The 19201-nt window shown below is 43.8% G+C and overlaps 1 protein-coding gene across 6 annotated transcripts in view; it reads left to right on the top strand.

Annotated features, from left to right (window-relative positions):
- WDFY3 (WD repeat and FYVE domain containing 3) overlaps positions 1–19201 on the top strand; it is a 278837-nt gene that overhangs the window by 189657 nt on the left and 69979 nt on the right. For 5 of the 6 annotated variants that reach the window (XM_040417990.1, XM_040417994.1, XM_040417992.1 and 2 more), the window contains 5 exons: positions 2919–3154; positions 4296–4430; positions 4537–4716; positions 12346–12579; positions 16874–16973. In XM_040417990.1, the coding sequence (XP_040273924.1) occupies positions 2919–3154; positions 4296–4430; positions 4537–4716; positions 12346–12579; positions 16874–16973 (885 nt within the window). The remainder of the gene's footprint in view (positions 1–2918; positions 3155–4295; positions 4431–4536; positions 4717–12345; positions 12580–16873; positions 16974–19201) is intronic. The other variant, XM_040417993.1, reaches the window with a different exon arrangement.

The following is a 19201-nucleotide window of genomic DNA, read 5'->3' on the forward strand; positions in this document are numbered from 1 at the left end:
AAAGGGGTTATCCGATGACTAATGTAAAAATGTCAATCAGACATCATATAGTACATGACAACCTCTTTCTAACAAAGCTGGAACCAGCCCTGTACCTCACATGGATTCAGAGATCTGCACATTCAATGCTCTGCTAGATTTATATGAAGCTGGCAGCTCAAGGGGAGTGTCTTTTCTGCTGCAGCTAAGGGGGTGTGTCCATGCTCTCCCTATCACAGCTCAGTGGGAGTGTCTTTTCTGCTGCAGCTAAGGGGGCGTGTCCATGCTCTCCCTATCACAGCTCAGGAGGCAGGTGAAGGATGAAAATGAGCATGTGCGGCCATCTCAGTGAGGAGGTCAAAGAAATAGAAAAAAAAATAACTAACAGCAGGTGCTACTATACAGAGAGATTTTATTGAATTACTCAGTGGCTGTACTAAATGTTTACATACAATTACAAAAGGATTCAGACCCATTTGCTGGTTTCTAAGCTGTAAAATATTTTTCGTGGCACAACCCCTTTTAACAGGTTTTCCAGGACTTAAATATTAATAACGTATCCGTAGAATAGACCATCAATATCAGATAAGGGGGAAGGCAGGGGCTGTGGCTTCTTTACTGTTTACCAGGTTCAGCTCTAGACATTTTGTAGTGGTTGTGCCTGGTACTGCACCATTCAAGTGAAAGGGACTCAGTTCAAGTACCAGGAACATACATTAAAGAGGACCTTTTACCACTCCTGACTTGTCTGTTTTAATAGCTTCATACATTCCACATGCAATAACAATTCTGGAGCATCTATTCGTATGTCTCTATGTTGTTCCATTCCTTTATTATTTCTACTAGAAGTTATGAATGAATTGCTAGCAGTCTGCAGTAAGGGTACAGAGGGGTGGTAACCAGTTGGAGGTGTGTCCCTGCACAGTCTGACAATGGCAGCACTCATTGGATAGAGTTAATCAGTACAGAGACACACCCCCAACTGGTTAACACCCCTCTGTATCCTTACTGCAGACTGCTGGCAATTCATTCATAACTTTTAGCAGGAATAATAAAGGAATGGCACAATGTACAGACATAAGAATAGATGTTCCAGAATTGTTATTACATGGGGAATGCATGAAGCTAAAAAAAACAGACCTGTCAGGAGAGGTTAATAAATATCTGAAGTTGTGGCTGGTGAACAGTGAAGTGGCCCAGAGCGTTGCACACTCTTCAATCAGCTGATTTGTTGGGGCATCAGATTTGGACCCCAATTTAAAGACCAAAAATGCTTTTAATTTTATAATCTGCTTGGGCTGAATTTAACAGCTTTTCATGAATATTGATTGGAACAATGGGACCAGCATGGGCAAAGAGATTTATGATATATGCCCCAAATAACCCCAGTTGTTTAAAAATTTAAGGTTTTGCACTCAAGACATTATTCACTAAAACCAGCAGTCATCATAGGACACCATTTGACAAATTTGTAGGGAAAATAAAAACCTTGCATGGCGTTCAGCGGAGGCCTGTATATTAGATGGGTGTCTTACACTCCTCCAGAGAGAGGGCAGTTCTTTGAAGTAATTTGCCAAATAGACAAGAGCCTTACTTGGGTGTATAGAAGGTGGTTGTCCACATTGACATACGGGTATAGAGAGAGAGAAAAAAAGCGAGGGTTAATCCAATCTAGTGGATGACTCCAAGAGATAGGATATAACTAGAGGCGCCAGTGGATGGAGAACAGGAAAAAACAAGTGAATCAGGGTAGGCAGCTGGAAGGGGTGTTCACACTGAAAGAGACCAGTGTGTGTATAAGGAGGTGAACAAAAGAGACTTAACAAGTCAAAGAGGTTACACCCCTATAAGAAGCGCCAAAACCCAAAATGTATATCGGAGAAATATTTTATATATAATAGAGTGATCAAAAGCTAATTAGCTGTAAGTAAAGGTTGGGCGTTCACCCTAATCAAGGTGACCAAAGGGAAGAGGGGGAGTGAGTGGACAATACACACACCACTATAGCATACCTATAATCCCAATAAGTGAAAATAATCACATATATTAACCATATGACGGTATATTGAAGTAGCCAAAGATAATAATCAACTCCCTTCAAGGGGGGGTGGCCGGCTGGATAAACTCAAGACACCAGCATGGACCAATAACTCTGGGCCACCAGGTAAAGACTACTATTGTTATCATAGGCATATTTTTTATTTGTACCTGCTCCTGATGAAGGGGTTTGCATACCCCGAAACGCGTTGAGCCTTTTACGAACCAGTTTTCTACATTAAAGAAGCCAAAGCCTTCAACAATAATACTGAGGTGAAGCCTTTTCTTTCCTACTGGGCAACTATCAGTTTTGAAGACTCTACAGGCGCTCCTGGCTGGGGGGTTATTGGTCCATGCTGGTGTCTTGAGTTTATCCAGCTGGCCACCCCCCGTGAAGTGAGTTGATTATTATCTTTGGCCACTTCAATATACAGTCATATGGTTAATATACAGTCATATGGTTAATATATGTGATTATTTCCACTTATTGGGATTATAGGTATGCTATAGTGGTGTGTCTATTGTCCACTCACTCCCCCTCTTCCCTTTGGTCACCTTGATTAGGGTAAACGCCCAACCTTTACTTACAGCTAATTAGCTTTTGATCACTCTATTATATATAAAATATTTCTCTGATATACATTTTGGGTTTTGGCGCTTCTTATAGGGGTGTAACCTCTTTGACTTGTTAAGTCTCTTTTGTTCATGTCCACATTGAATCATGCTCATGAATAACTGGTTTTACAGATCTGACCAACTGGTGTAATCAGTCATAGAATTTACTTAGCAATGTAGGTATGTGGGTTTGTTTAACAGTGCTTTTGTTGCTGAAGTTGTGTTAAGTAGGGCAAGGTCACCTAAATTGGTTCAGAATTCTGAGATTCTCTATTTTTGCCTTACAGGCTTCAACGTCGGAAGGAGCGCTGGAGGCAGGTTAACGGTCAGGGAGATTAACCGCGATGCTTGTCATTTCCCTGGCTTTCCGGTTCTTCAGTCACTTCTCCCCAAGCACACTAACGTACCTGCACTCTACTTTCTGCTCATGGCACTGTTCCTACAGCAGCCTGTCACTGAACTGCCTGAGAACTTGCAGGTCAGTGCACCTGTCACCAGCAACCGAAGTAACCGGGGTGGCCAGGTAGGAATTAGCCAGTAAGACAAGTGTATGTTTGTCCTCTTTTAGTTTTGACCTTCTTAGCTTTATAGAGGTAATAGGGTGATGAAAGCCATTAACTGGAAATCCTTTGGGATCTAGGCCCATGTATACTGGCACTTTAAAGGCTGGCACTACAAAAAAAAATATGAACTGATTGCCTATTGTGCAATGCGACCCTCCTTTTCCAAGTACCCTTTCTCAAAAAATGGGAACAATGCCAGCATCACACTGGGGTACCAAGACTTAAAGGGAATCTGTCACCAGCAACCTCCTTATCAAGACCTTTTGCATAGACACGTAGCTGTGGTTCAACACCGTTTTTTCTTTTGTTGATCCGAAACTCCGTTCCCAAGTACTCAATAATTTTTTAGAATATGCAGATTAGGCCTTTGGTGCAATGAGAGCATCACAATTGCTCTAGTTACATCCAAGCTCTGTGGCCAGCCTCTCCCTCTCTGCTTTCTTACTGCCTTGCCCTGTCAATCAAAGCAGCCAAGAAGAGGCTGGTCACAGAAAGGAGCTTGCGTGCAGCAAAGAGCCTCGTTGCACCAAAGGCCTGATTTGCATAGTAGGAAAAAGTATCATCACTCCGGAACGGAGCTTCAGAGTAACGAAAGAAAAGCAGTGTTTTAATCGAGTGGACCACAGCTGTGTGTCCATGCAAACCGTTTGATGGGGAGGTCGCTTGTGACGGATTCCTTTTTAAAAGGCGTTCTTACTGTTTCTTTTAATATGTTACAGACCAGATAAAACGTCATGACATCCTAATCCTTCCCTGGCTTCCAACACATTACAATTGACAGTTTTCTGCTTGGTTTTGGCCCAGTTGGTAGTGTTTTATGAACCATAGTCTAAACCGATTTAAGCACCATCTCAGAAGATCGTGCAGGAGAGGTCAGAGAGGGACTGGAGCAACATCTTTCTGTAGCTGCCATAGTGTGAAATAAGAGACGCTGTATCAGCCAAACGGTGCAAAAATGTTAATAAAAGCCTATTACAAAATGTAAAGCAATAATATAAAAAAGGCTCTTAAGTTTTCCAGGCCTTTAACGCCTGCTGGATTCCAGGCTCTTTGTATCAGCACACATGCCATCAAATCTAAGACCATGTTTTTCTTCCTTAGTTTGACCTGGACTCCATCTGGAGTTTTATCTTTGGGGTGCCTGCCTCCGGTGGAAACGTGTTCTCCTCTATCCACAATGTTTGCACAGAAGCCGCACTTCTCTTACTGGGCATGCTCAGGACCATGCTGAATTCTGTAAGTCATGTTTTGCTTCAGTAGATTTTTACTATGTAACCATATCTAATTCACGTGTTTTCGAAGATTTACCCAATTTAATATTTTTTTTCCCTTTTGAACATAGCCCTGGCAGTCTGAGGAAGAAGGCTCCTGGCTCCGGGAGTATCCAGTGACCTTGATGCAGTTCTTCCGCTACCTTTATCACAATGTTCCAGATCTTGCCCCAATGTGGATCAGCCCTGACTTCCTTTGTGGCCTGGCAGCCACTGTGTTCCCTTTTAACATTCGACCGTACTCTGAAATGGTAATGGTCCTTTACATTTACTGCATTTGCATTTCCTTTTTAAAGGGAGTCTGTTAGCAGTTTTGGTCCTGCTAAACTGCTGACGGCGCTAGATAGAAGAGCTGTTTAAACATTCCTTTATGGGTTGTTGTAGTTTTAGAGATACTTTAAGGGTCCATTCACACATCCGTAAGTGTTTTGAGGATCCGCAAAACACGGACACTGGCAATGTGCATTCCGCAATTTGCGGACCGCACATCGCCGGCACTATACTAGAAAATGCCTAATCTTGTCCGTGATTGCGGACAAGAATAGGAAATGTTCTATTTTTTTTGCGGAAACGGAAGCATGGATGCGGAAGTGCGGATCCGCACATTCCAGCCCCATTGAAAATTAATGGGTCTGCACCCGTTCCGCAAAATTGCGGAACGGATGCAGACCCATTTTGCGGACGTGTGAATGGACCCTAAGTGAGATGTTTTAATCTAGAGTGTGCTTATGCCCCAAGTGCCCTGAAGATGGTCTTTCACGCTGAAGTACCCTCAGATCTGTGCGTTGAGCTGCTGTACAATCCCTTCCCTCTGCCCCGAGTAATGAGTGTAGCGTCCATCTAACAGCCACCTATGGCTGTGACTGAAGATCAGAGCGGAGGGGTTCTGGAGCGCTCATTGCAGAGAGCCAAGTGCTTTGCAGTAGAGAACCCCCACAAGACACTTGTAGTGGCAGGATAAAGACCTCACTTTCTCAGTCATGCTGCTATTTAAACCAGGTCTCCTACCTAGAGCGGTCAGTTCCTTTGTAGGGTCAGTATCAGCTGATAGACTACCTTAATTCATCCCAGTACACTTAAATTCTACTGATTATCCTGCACTGCAAAAATGAACCACATATAAGTAAATCTGAAGATTTGAGATGTGGCCAAATTCTGGTAATTATGTTTCTTTACTCACAGAAATATCATTTTTCTAATTCAGTTGTGACAATCATTTTTGCGTAAGCGGCAACATGAAGTGCGCTGACATTTGGTTGTCACTTTAGAATTGTCGTCTTAGAAATTGACAGCCAACTTTTATTTCTTCTGCGTGTTCTGTCAATTATATTTTCACCTTTTATTTATCTACATTACTCCTAAGCTTACGCCTGTGAATTGGTAGAGTATGAACAAATATCACGTTGACATTCATCAGCAAAGTAAGGACAAGAAAGCAGTTAGCAAACTAGGAATGAAAAGACCGTGATACAGATCAGCCTCTCTAGTCTTGTAAACAGGCCACGTGTAAAATGGCACCAGCGGACCCCTTCACATAGAACTGCAAATGGCACGTCACAGTTGGGTCCTGTTCATTAGTAGAATACCTGTGCACCCGACATTTATATTGTGACAGCAGAAAGCTGGGCTGATCCTGCTGTGACCTGTCTGTATAAATTTACATCTACAGATGCAATCTTTTTTCTGCCTTTCAGATTTGACTAAATTATATTTACAAGCAAGATCTGTGACTATGATATTGAAATAAGAATTTAGAAGACTTAAAAGGATTCTCCGGGAATTAGCAAAATGAAAATACGTAAATATTACTTTATTATAAATATATTCCCAAATGCCTTGCATTAGTTATAGTGGCTCGTTTTGTCTGGGGAGCCATCATTAGGAGACACAAAATGGCTGCCGTCCTATTAGTGCACACAAAACTTGTCCTGATCACACATGAGGACAAGTTACTTCACAACACTGAGATAAAGAGCTGCCTCATCCTCCTCTCCTATTTGTCAGGGATTAGGATCCTGAATACAGCTGATAAGATCTTCAGCTGAATCTCTGTAGGACTGGAGTTCAGGAGGAGACCTGAAGTACAGAGAGGACAGACTGTAGTAATGGGGGCTGTGGTAATGGAGAATGCACTCATTAGCCACATTTGCTCCATTCCTACAGAGATTCAGCTGATGACCATATTAAACTATATTCAGGATCATAATCCCTGACAAGCAGAGAGGAGGATGAGGCAGCTCTTCATCTCAGTGTTGTGAAGTAACTTGTCCTCCTGTGTGATTAGGACAGGTTTTGTGTGTACTAATAGGACGGCAGCCATTTTATTTCTCCTAATGATTGCTCCCTAGACAAAACAAGCCTTTATGACTAATGTAAGGTATTCGAGAATATATTTATAATGAAGTAATATTGAAGTATTTTCATTTTCTTAATACTTGGAGAACCCTTTTAATATAGATTATGGGAATCCTGGACTATGTTCACCCTGCGTTTGCAGTATGCATTTGGTACATATGCTGGGTAAGATGGTGTATACACTGAGAATATCCATAGGACCTCATTAACTCATTGGATGCTGACAACCGTTGAGCAGGTGCACATTGGCATACTTTTTTTTTTTTTTTTCTTCCATTTGAGGGCCTATGAATACCATATGCACTTTATGGCACCCTGGCATTCTTTGGGGCTTTATAATCAGCACAAACACTGGAAAAGTCAGAACGCAGATGTAGGTAGCCACTGTGAAAAGCTAATAAAGCTACTTCTTCCATAGCTGTTGGGGATGTACTTCTTGCAACTACCCTTCAAAAATGTAAGGGTACCTTAGGACGCCCTGACACTTAAAATCAGTAGTGCCTGTTACTACAGTGGCAACCCCCCATTTTTATCCAAATTTAGGCTCATTCAGACGGCTGAATGTTTTTTGTGGTCCACAAAAATTTGGATCCGTTTTTTTGCGGTCAGTTCAGTATGTCCTCAAAAAAAACGGATTGTATTTGGCATTTTTGCAGACCCATAGACTTCGATGGCGCCACGTGCCGACTTTTACTGACAAGTATAGGACATGTTTTATTTGTTTTGCGGGGCCGTGGAACAGAAGAAAAGATGCGGGCAGCACACCGAGAGCTGTCCGCATATTTTGGGGCCCCATAGAAGTGAATGGCTCCACATCTAATCCACAAAATTGCAAATCAGATGCAGAAAGCAACATACGACGGTCTGAATGAGCCCTTTATGAGCTTTCAGCTTTTTGCAGTAAACCAAACAAGAACAATTTAAATAGCTCAACACAACTGATATAACAAGTGGTTTCTCCAAATTCAACACAAAGAGCCACTTCCAGGCTTATTTCACACAGGGGATGGTTCCGTTCCGATTCGGTTTTACGGCGGTCAGCACCCGGGCTGAACCCTGACCCATTCACTTCAATGGGTATATGCACACGAGCATTGTTTTTCACTGACCATTCGTCTGTCCAGGTAAAATTGCAGCATGTTCTCTCCATTTATTTTCCACTCAGGACTGATGCATTGTAGTCAATGGCCTCTTTCACACGAGCGTATTTACAATTCCTATATGGCGCGTATTTTGTGTACCGGAATCCACTGCTAATCTTAATGAATAAGGCTATTCACATGGACGTTTAATTTCCGTCAGTATTTGAAATGCGCAGCATGTCCTAGTTTTGCAATTGCTTCTGAAGAAACACCCATTATAGTCTATGGGAGTACATAAAAAATGTAGGAAGAACGGAATACGCATATAAATCCTGATGAATTACTGAAGCAATACTGATGACAATCTTGATGGTATGTCTTCCTGAATCCATGTGTATTCTGGAGATGGAATATGGACAGATTTTGTTCCACTCATGTGAAAGAGGCCAATGCGTCAGTGAAAAAAAACTTGAAGCACACTGAAGGACTGTCTATTTTTCACTAATGGTTTCTAGGAGATGCTTAATGTTATTCTTCAGTTGTTGTTTTTTTTAGTCTTTAGTTTTTTTCTCACATGCAAGAACACTGATGACATCCCTGCGGAAAAAAATGCAGGAACTGAAGTTGAACATATAAGCCGAAAACTCAAAAGCAAAATTTGGACAAGTTTTGTATAGCTTGTCTAAAAGAAGCAATGTTAGAATTATTCAACCCCTCTGAAGAAGATCCCTTATGAGAGCATTCATTTGTAAATTGGGGCTTGTCTCACGCAAGGTGTCCTTGAGATACAACACATCAAATACCTGGGCTAGCTAGGAGTTTGTCGACTGTGATGCTCGATTGCATGTTAGAAATATGGCAAGAGAGTGGTCCAAAAAGTTAAGAGATATGTCTGAATAAAGAGACAGGTCCATCATTTAAGAAAGAAGTAAAGAGCATGGTCCAAGTTAAAGGGTGTTCCCATCATTCTGAGACTGCAGTAGTCCTTAAAAGTGGCATTCATTGTTGAATTTGGACAAACCACTTTTTAGATTAGGCTATTTTGACACCTCCAGTGTGAAACTTCAGCATGGCCGTCCCAGCAGACGAGTGGAGGAGCCTGCAGTGGTTTGTGTCTGTCCGGTTCTCCGCTTGTCTGCCAGAATGCATATGGGTCTCCCCCGGACCCCATTATACAGTGTATAGATCCCCTACAGTATGATGTATAACAAGTACACTCAACACCGTAATAGGCAGAAAGCTGGCAATCATGGGCTGAACGGCGGGGTTAGCCTACAGCAGGGGTAGGCAACCTCCGGCACTCCAGCTGTTGTGAAACTACAACTCCCAGCATGCATACATCCTCTGTCCTTCTCAGAACCCTCATAGAAATATGAATTGTAGTTTCACAACAGCTGGAGTGCCGAAGGTTGCTGACCCCTGGCCTACAGCAAGGACTGGATGGTAAAGAGTAGGTTTCTCTAAAACTGATCCCCCCCCCCCCCCCCCCCCCCACCACATTATGCTGCCCTTTCTGAGGTGGTGAAATATTCTCCTGAGGTTATAATTAGGTAGAGGGAGAGGGCATCAAGCGTCATCTGCAGCTCTTACTAAAATGATAGGTTCCACTGAGCTGAATGTACTGTACATATGGGAGGAGAGTTATCAAAACTGGAGTAAAGTAGAACTGGCTTAGTTGCCCATAGCAACCAATCAGATTCCTCATTTCAATATTCAGAGCTCCATTGGAATCTGATTGGTTGCTATAGGCAACTGAGCCAGTTCTACTTTACACCAGTTCTGATGAATCTCCCCCCATGGTGTCCGAATTAGTACTGCATTTAATGAATGGTGGATGTTGTTGGCTGTAAGATATTGCCAGTGATGTGTGCTTATTAGGAAGGTAAAGGAGGCGGCACTCGCCCATGCAGTTTAATAAAAATGATCCTTTACTTCATACGGGATGCAAACACGGTATCGGCAGAGGTAGCGGGGTCGGATAGCAAATAGTCCACACATAGGCTGTGTTCGCTCTTTATAACTGAATGCACAATACCTAGCTGGATCCTTTGCGCAACAAAGAAGTCCATGGAGTCCACTGGACTGTATTATTTTGATGGGTAGAGCAGTGGAGTCCTTCCCCTCAAACCATATAGGCAAGACGGACACCAGACTTGGCGTGAACATGGCCTTAGACCACCATACTTCTTTTGTAAATATGGACTCCTTTAGCATTTTACAGGACTTACATTATGTATATTACCCTGTGAGAATTTTTATAGTTAACCGTGACATCTGATCCTGTCTATTGGAAGTCTTGATAGATGGGTTGTTTGACCCTGATGATAGGAGTCCTTTTACTCCACATATGCGTGCACTTGTTAGTATACGCCTGTGGCGCAGACCTTTTCAGCAGTCTATAAAGATGTCTTTGTATTACTGATCGGCGTGTGTGACAGATGGAGCTGAATAGGCCTCTGAGGATGGGAGGCTGTTTCTACATGGTCTGGAGCATGCCTGTGCTCATTGTGTCAGTGAGCTGTGTTATCACGTTCATCTGCCTAATGTTAGCCAGGCCTCTGGTGCCAAGTAGCAGCATATTGCAGGTGGCTGTATCCGCTGCATTGTCACAGATCCCTGATTATTTCTGTGTATCACTACACAATAAATTTGATGTCGGCTGCTAAAACCAAGCGTGTGATGCAGTGAAGTAACCATAGGTGGTGCAGAAACTTCTGGGCTGCCATCCCCTCTGGCACAGGAGAGAACAGATGGCATCTTGTGATATTCTAACTGTAGACGGAGCTTATCTTGCCGTACGAATGAATACATCACTAATGTAGTGGGAAATCATTGTACACAATAGCGCAGGATAGCAGATGTAATGTCCATGGTATGATTATTCCCTAGTCATTGGTGTCCTGTTGTGACTTTACAATATCCGCTGCGCCAAGAGCTTCAAATGTATCCATAGGCCTCCATTCACCCACTGGAGGCTTGAAGGGAACCTGTCATCAACGTTATGCAGCCCATACTAACGGCAGAATAAAGTACAGACAGGTGAGTTGATTTCAGTGGTCTGTCATTTATAAGTTAAAAGTAAGTGGTTGCCGAGAACCAACATCACAATCCTTGCAGATTGGTCCTGGAAAAGAGTCACGGCCACCTGAGAAGAGTCCTGGTTATTCATGGATTCCTGCTCTCCTGCCCACCTGCTGGTGACTGACATTCTTCTACCTAGTTTTCTCCCTTTCTGTCTCGGAGAGAACTGCCAATCATCAGCAGATGGGCGGGAGAGCAGGAGATTATGTATAACCAGGACTCTTCTCAGGTTGATTGGACTCTTTTCAAGACCTGGGCTGCAATGCTTATGATGCTGGTTCTCAGAAACCGCTTACTTTTAGCTCTGTTGATATCAGCATTGCTGTCACTAATTTATGCTGCCCTCAGTGAGGTCAGCATAAAGTTGTTGACGGGTTCCCTTTAAAGAGTGTCTGGTACGTGTCTATACTGTGCTATTCCATACATGGGCTTCCAGTGCCAAAACATATACCACATGGTATACATGAGAGCCTATGGATGGCGTATGCTACTTTGTCTGTTCACTGGCATCCATCAGAGATATACATCAAGAAATTCTCCCATTGTATACCTCCATCAGACAATGCAGACAATGAAGACACTTAAAGGAGCCTTGTACCTCACATGCAGGGGCGGACTGACCGTAGACCCTACAGGGAAATTTCCCATGCCCAGGGGGCCACCAGAGCCCTCCTCATGGATGCCTACTGAGTACATAAAGATCTGATGCTCTTCTAAGCATTAATTAATGCTAGGAGCATTAGATACTGAGCTGTTCATTGTACTATGTGGTTCTGCTGGGTCAGTATTTTGTGCTGCACTACAGTATTGCAGGCCCCATCTACCTCTGTTGTCCATGCCTTCTATCAATTTAGACCCGCCTAAAACATGGGGCCACTTTTAGTTTTTTTTTTTAGTTTTTTTCCAGGGCCACTTTAAGTTTCCAGTCCACCCTTGCTCACATGAATCCAAAGATCTCCCCATTCATTGCTCCAATTATTTTTCTAGATTGATTTCAAGCTGTCAGCTCAGGGGCATGTCCTTTCAGCTACAACTGGTGGCAGTTAAAGGATGGAACTGAGCATGTGCTTCCATCTCTGTGAGCAAGACCTATAAATGAGGAAAAGTGCAAACAGCAGGTGGCGCTATACAGATACATTTTATTCAATAACTCAGCAGCTGTAATACATTTTAAATTACATGTAATTACAAATTAACATGCAAATGTTCAGAGCCAGGTGCTGGTTTGAAAACTGTAGAATGTTTTTCGTGGGGCAACACCTTTTATGTCTTACTATTACCATGTATAGAATGAATAGCTTCCAATAAATTTTAAGGTATCGCTTGAAGTTAATAATGAGCCATGCCTTCCGAATTTTCCAGGTCACTGACCTTGATGATGACGTCGGATCGCCTGCTGAAGAATTTAAAGCCTTTTCATCAGACTCGGGCATGAACAGAAGCCAGTCTGAATATTGTAATGTCGGCTCCAAGACTTATCTGTCCAGCCACCCCGCCAAGAAGTTTGTGTTTGATTTCATGAGAGTCCTTGTGATTGAAAACATTCGCCTGACTCCTGCCAGCAAGCAAACCCCTTTGATCGACCTTCTCTTAGAGGTAATCCACTGAATGGAGGATTGGGACGTTGTGTTTCATTGATAAGAAATACACCAGAAAGAAGTAAAATCTTTTAAAATTACAACGTGCAATTGCAAAAAGGCATAATTATCCTTTAGAAGTCGAAGCCTGAGCAAAAAGAAAAAAGGTTACAGTACAAAAGTTCAACTTTGAACTCCTGCACAACTTCTCCTAATGTTCACCCGCTGCAGTCCATCCGTACCTTTTTCGCATCATCACTAGGTATCTTAAGCGACCCATCAATGCAGCAGTAGGGATTACAATGCAGTGACTGTACATCTTTGGTTGGCGTTGTCTGCTTCCCAAGTGACTGCGCAATCTAAGGTGTTTGGCAGAGGGTTTCACACCACTTTAAGTTTTTTTTGCTCAGTTCCTTGCATGCATTTGCTCTGTGGTATCAGCCAGTGCATGACCAGCCAACTTTAACCTACTTAGGCTACTTTCACGCTGCCGTTTTGGCTTTCCGTTTGCGAGATCCGTTCAGGGATCTCACAAGCGGTCCAAAACTTATCAGTTTTGCTCTAATGCATTCTGAATGGATAAGGATCCGCTCAGAATGCATCAGTTTACCTCCGTTACGCCTCCATTCTGCTTTGGTGTCCGTCTGACGAAACTGAGCTAAACGGATCCGTCCTGACACGCAATGTAAGTCAATGGGGATGGATCCGTTTTCTATGACGCAATCTGGCACAATAGAAAACTGATCCGTTCTGAAAGGATGCATGCGGTTGTATTATCTGAACGGATGCGTTTGTGCAGATCCATGACGGATCCGCACCAAACGCAAGTGTGAAAGTAGCCTTAGGCTGTAGGTCTCACAGTAGTTACTGAATACCCCTGCACACCACCAGCATTGTGCATACTGGTGTGGGTGCAGTACAGTCATCTGTGGAGCTCAGCCGTCTCCTCCTGTCTGCATTTTCCTCCATAGTCTCCCTTCCTTGATTTATATTCCGCTACTTTTGCCATTAAAAGGTTAAAGATCTCATGCAGCAAACTCCTCCACAGTATGAGGGCGAGGCATTGCTATAGCAATCCCTCGTCCTCATACAGAATCATTGTTTGTGGGCGGCAGATCGCTGTTTACACAGCACGATCTGCTGCCCAGGAACAATGATTGGAGTGCCTGCACGAACGACAGGATCATTTGATGAACGAGGGTTTCGCTCGTTCATCGGGTGATCGGTGGCACATTTAGATGGCCATATTATCGGGAATGAGCGTTCTCAGGAATGGTTGTTCCTGATAATCTGGCCATCTTAAGTGTGGTGAGGGGGACTTGTGGGCTCAGTTGATGCAGCACCTATAGCTACAAAAATGTTACTGCTGCATTCCCAGTGGTCGGACAACACTATATTACCACTACCAATACCACTAAATAACGACTAAATAATATTAGTGTACTGAACTACTGTACAAAGACCAATAGTGACTGAATGTTACTGCCATAAATAAATATTTATGAATGAGTAAAGCTCTGAATAAAGTCCGCTATACAAAGACCAATATTGCTTCCATACAGTGAACATATAGTAGTAGATATTCTTGTTACACTCTGTGGACTATATCAGTGAATGCAGTACAGTAAAATCCAATGATTTAGGCCTTATGCACACGACCGTGGTGTGTCTTGCGGTCCGCAAATCGCAGATCCGCAAAACACGGATGGCGTCCGTGCACGTTCCGCAATTTGCGGAACGGCACAGACAGCCTTTAATGTAACTGCCTATTCTTGTCCGCAAAGCGGGGACAAGAATAAGACAGGTTATATTTTTTTGGCGGGGCCACAGAACGGAGCAACAGATGCGGACACGGAGTGCTGTCCGCATATTTTGCGGCCCCATTGAAGTGAATGGGTCCGCATCCGAGCCGCCAAAACTTTGGCTCGGATGCGGACCAAAACAATGGCCGTGTGCATGAGGCCTTACAGTTGACGCATGTGTTCTTCAGTTGGAGTTCACTTTTCCTGTCTTTTTTTTCTTCCTGCCCAGACCACCATAATGACTTCTTCCATCCATGACTTGCGTCTACAGAATTTGTATTAGAGACCCCGTAGACAGTAACAATGCCCCTGGTGTGTCCCTTAGAAAGTAATAGCACTTCCCTATTGTCCTATAGACAGTAATAATTCTGGAGCATCTTTGCATTGTTCTGTTTCTCTGTTATTTCCACTAGAAATATAATAATAAATTGACTATTGGGTCTTACCATTCCTGTTATCAAAGGGGGTCCATTGATTGGACAGTATTAGATTGTGTAGGGACACACACCAACTGGTTACACTCATTTGCCAGATTAGTCATACATTTCCATGATGAATAACCAGGATAAAATAGAGAATTTTGAGAATACCACCACATGAAAAATATGAAGTGAACCTGTCAGCACAACATCTGCCTGTAAACTTACTGGAGTTATCTGTGGGCTCACGTTGTTCCCAGTGGTGGTTTTATATTGTTCTTCTATTTTCAAGTGCAGTAAAAGTTTTCTTTATTCACTTTTCCCACTGTATGCTCATCAGCGGTTTAAAGTCGAGCAGGCTGGCACTGTCTTGCTTCGGCCCCGAACTTCCGGGCCGTGGCTCAGCCAAAAAAATAGAGCATGTCCTATTCTTGTCCGCAATTGCGGACACGAATAGGCAGTTCTATGGGGGATGCCGGCCGGGTGTATTGCGGATCCTCAATACACTACGGACGTGTGAATGGACCCTTAAAGGGAGTCTGTCACTTAAAGTATCAGTTTCAACGTAAATATACTGCCAAGTAGAGTAGGTGCCTTTCTTGTAAAAATCCAGTCCTCTAATCCTGAGAAATTCTTCCTTTTTATTTTTCTGCAAATAATGTTTTTGGTGCATTGTTGGCGATCAAACAAGGGGGGGGAGGTACTGGGAGGTGTCACTAGAGGAGTGACTGTGCACCTAATGGCCCGGGTCACGATGCCCTGAGAATCTTATTTACATAAGCATTTCTCAGGATTAGGGTCCATTCACACGTCCGTTGGTGCGGACCCATTCATTTTCAATGGGGCCGGAAAAGATGCGGACAGCACACAGTGTGCTGTCAGCATCCACATTTCCGGTGCGCGGCCCCAAACTTCCGGTCCACAGCTCCTGAAAAAAATAGAACATGTCCTATTCTTGTTCACAGCTTCGAGCAAGAATAGACATTTCTATTAGGGTGCCGGCCTGGTGTTTTGCGGATCCGTGTGAATGGACTCTTAGGCCCCTTTCACACGGGCGAGTATTCCGCGCGGATGCGATGCGTGAGGTGAACGCATTGCACCCGCACTGAATACCAACCCATTCATTTCTATGGGGCTGTTCAGATGAGCGGTGATTTTCACGCATCACTTATACGTTGCGTGAAAATCGCAGCATGCTCTATATTCTGCGTTTTTCACGCAACGCAGGCCCCATAGAAGTGAATGGGGTTGCGTGAAAATCGCAAGCATCCGCAAGCAAGTGCGGATACGGTGCGATTTTCACGCACGGTTGCTAGGAGACGATCGGGATGGAGACACGATTAGTATTATTTTCCCTTATAACATGGTTATAAGGGAAAATAATAACATTCTAAATACAGAATACAAAGTAAAATAGGGCTGGAGGGGTTAAAAAAAAAATAATAATAATAATAATTTAACTCACCTTAGTCCACTTGATCGCGTAGCCAGTCATCTCCTTGTGTCTCCTTTGTTGAATAGGACCTGTGGTGAGCATTAAATACAGTTACAGGACCTTTGATGACGTCACTCCGGTCATCACATGGTACGTCACATGATCTTTTACCATGGTGATGGATCATGTGATGACCGGAGTGACGTGATCAAAGGTCCTGTAACTGTATTTAATGCTCACCACAGGTCCTATTCAACAAAGGAGACAGAAGTAGATGCCAGGCCGCGATCAAGTGGACTCAGGTGAGTTAAATTATATTTTTTTTAAATGTAACTCCTCCGGCTCTGTTTTACTTTGCATTCTGTATTCAGAATGCTATTATTTTCCGTTATAACCATGTTATTAGGGAAAATAATACAATCTACAGAACACCGATCCCAAGCCAGAACTTCTGTGAAGAGGTTCGGGTTTGGGTACCAAACATGCACGATTTTTCTCACGCGCGTGCAAAACGCATTTATGGTTATGTTTCAGAGCACCTACCCTACATGGCAGTGTGCTTACTTTGAAGCCGATTTTGGAGGTGACCGACATTTGCTTGCCAAAATACTGTACCTTTTGTAGACAGTGTCATGGCTGACATTCATTGTTTTGCAGGCTTCTCCTGAAAGATCTACACGAGCTCAGCAAAAGGAATTCCAGACCTATATACTGGACAGTGTAATGGACCATCTACTGGCTGCTGATGTTCTGTTAGGTATGTATACCAGAAATGTGAAGGACCCCAGATTATTGCATGTTGTCACCTACTTTCCTTTGAAGAGAGACATCCCATAATCAAACACAGTGGTGCTAGAAGGGTAGCCACTGAGCTACGCTGCAGTATGGCTCAAAGGAAATAGTGCCAGATACCTGAGAATAAAAAAATTAAAAAAAACTGTTAAAGGGGGAAAGGGCATTTTTACTGTGTATCTGTCCCTTCATGGGAAGAAAGGGATGCAAATGAGCTCTTAACAAGCTCTGACTCTAATGTCACCAGATGTAAGGCAGCTATCCTATAAGTCAATATTTATCTCTTAAAATAAGCTTTGAGACATGACTATTGACTTGGATATTAAATAAGCCAGCACCCCATCTGCAGACAGCTGTTTCGGGGTGATTGCCCCTCATCAGTGCAGAGCAGAGAGTACTGGCTTAAAGAGGACCTTTCACCGATTATTACACTATGAACTAACTATACAGACATGTGGAGCGGCGCCCGGGGATCTCACTGCACTTACTATTATCCCCGGGCGCCGCTCCGTTCTCCTGCTATGCCCTCCGGTATCTCCGTTCCCTAAGTTATGGTAGGCGGAGTCTGCCCTAGCGCTGGCCAATCGCATTGCAGAGCTCACAGCCTGGGAGAAAATAACCTCCCAGGCTGTGAGCTCTGCGCTGCGATTGGCCAGCGCTAGGGCAGACTCCGCCTACCATAACTTAGGGACTGGTATCTCCGCCTACTATAACTTAGTGAGCGGAGATACCGGAGGGCATAGCAGGAGAACGGAGCGGCGCCCGGGGATAATAGTAAGTGCAGTGAGATCCCCGGGCGCCGCTCTACATATCTGTATAGTTAGTTCATAGGGTAAGAATCGGTGAAAGGTCCTCTTTAACTGGGTGAGAGGCCTGTCCCTTTATATGCTGTATGCATGATGCTCCAGTCTTGGAGTATTGCAGTTTGTCTACTATTAGTGCGTATTTCTATTCACCCCCGCCGCAAAAAATAAATGCTGATGTACCCCAAAAAATAGCACCAATGAAAACTACATCTTGCCCCACAAAAACAAGCCAAATACGACACAGCAGCGCAAAAGCAAAGGAGTTCTGGCTTTGGAATGCAGTGACATAACGAGATTTGGTATTGTTGTACAAAAGTAGTAAAAGTGCATAAAACAATACATATTTGGTATCGTCATTATCGTACTGACCCACAGAATAACAGTAATATGCTAGGTATGCCACATGGTGAATGTCGGAAAAAAATTGAAAGTACATAAAGCAGACTTATCTCCTATAAAAAGTAATAAAACTTAAAGGAAACCTGTCACCTGGATTTTGTGCATAGAGCTGGGGACATGGGCTGCTAGATGGCCACTAGCACATCTGCAATACCCAGTCCCCATAGCTCTCTGCGCTTTTATTGTGTTAAAAAACCTTTTTGATCAATATGCAAATGACCTGATATGAGTCCTGTATCCGGAGATGAGTCAAGCGGAAAGGAGCCCAGCACCGCCCCGTGTCCTCCGAATCTCCTCCTTGCTGTCTGACGTCACAGAGCTGGAGCGCCGAAATCTCGCGATGCGCGAGCTAGCAAGATTTTTTTTTTTTTTAAATGTCTGATCTGAGGTCTCATGGGGGCTGGGGGGTATGATCTGAGGCTGTGTGGTGGTGGGGGTCCGATTAGAAGCTGATAGGGTCTGATTGGGGGTCTGATCTGAGTCTGATGGGGGAGGAGGGTCTAATGGGGCTGATCTGAGGCTGATGCAGACTGGGGGGTCCGATCTGAGCCTGATAGGGTCTGATTAGGCGGCTGATTGGGGCTGTGGGGTCCCATCTGAGGCTGATTGGGGCTGGGGAGTCCGATCTGAGGCTGATTGGGGCTGGGGAGTCCGATCTGAGGCTGATTGGGGCTGGGGAGTCCGATCTGAGGCTGATTGGGCCTGGGGAGTCCGATCTGAGGCTGATTGGGGTCTGATGTGCTGATCTGAGGCTGGGGAATCTGATAGGAGGCTTGGGTGGGTCTGTTCTGAGGCTGATGGAGGTTGAGGGGTCTGACAGGCTGATGGAGCTTGGGCATCTGATCTGAGGTCTTCCCTACAACAAGTCTCAGGTGCTATAGAGGGGGCTCTTTTTCAATTATGTGATTAGCATAGACTAGCTCCAGGGTTCTCATTTTTTAATATGCATTTCTATTTTTCAAGCTACAAGTAAGACCAGTAGGAGATA

Source organism: Bufo bufo, chromosome 2 (genome assembly GCF_905171765.1).
Source record: "Bufo bufo chromosome 2, aBufBuf1.1, whole genome shotgun sequence".
In the NCBI taxonomy this organism is placed as follows: domain Eukaryota; kingdom Metazoa; phylum Chordata; class Amphibia; order Anura; family Bufonidae; genus Bufo; species Bufo bufo.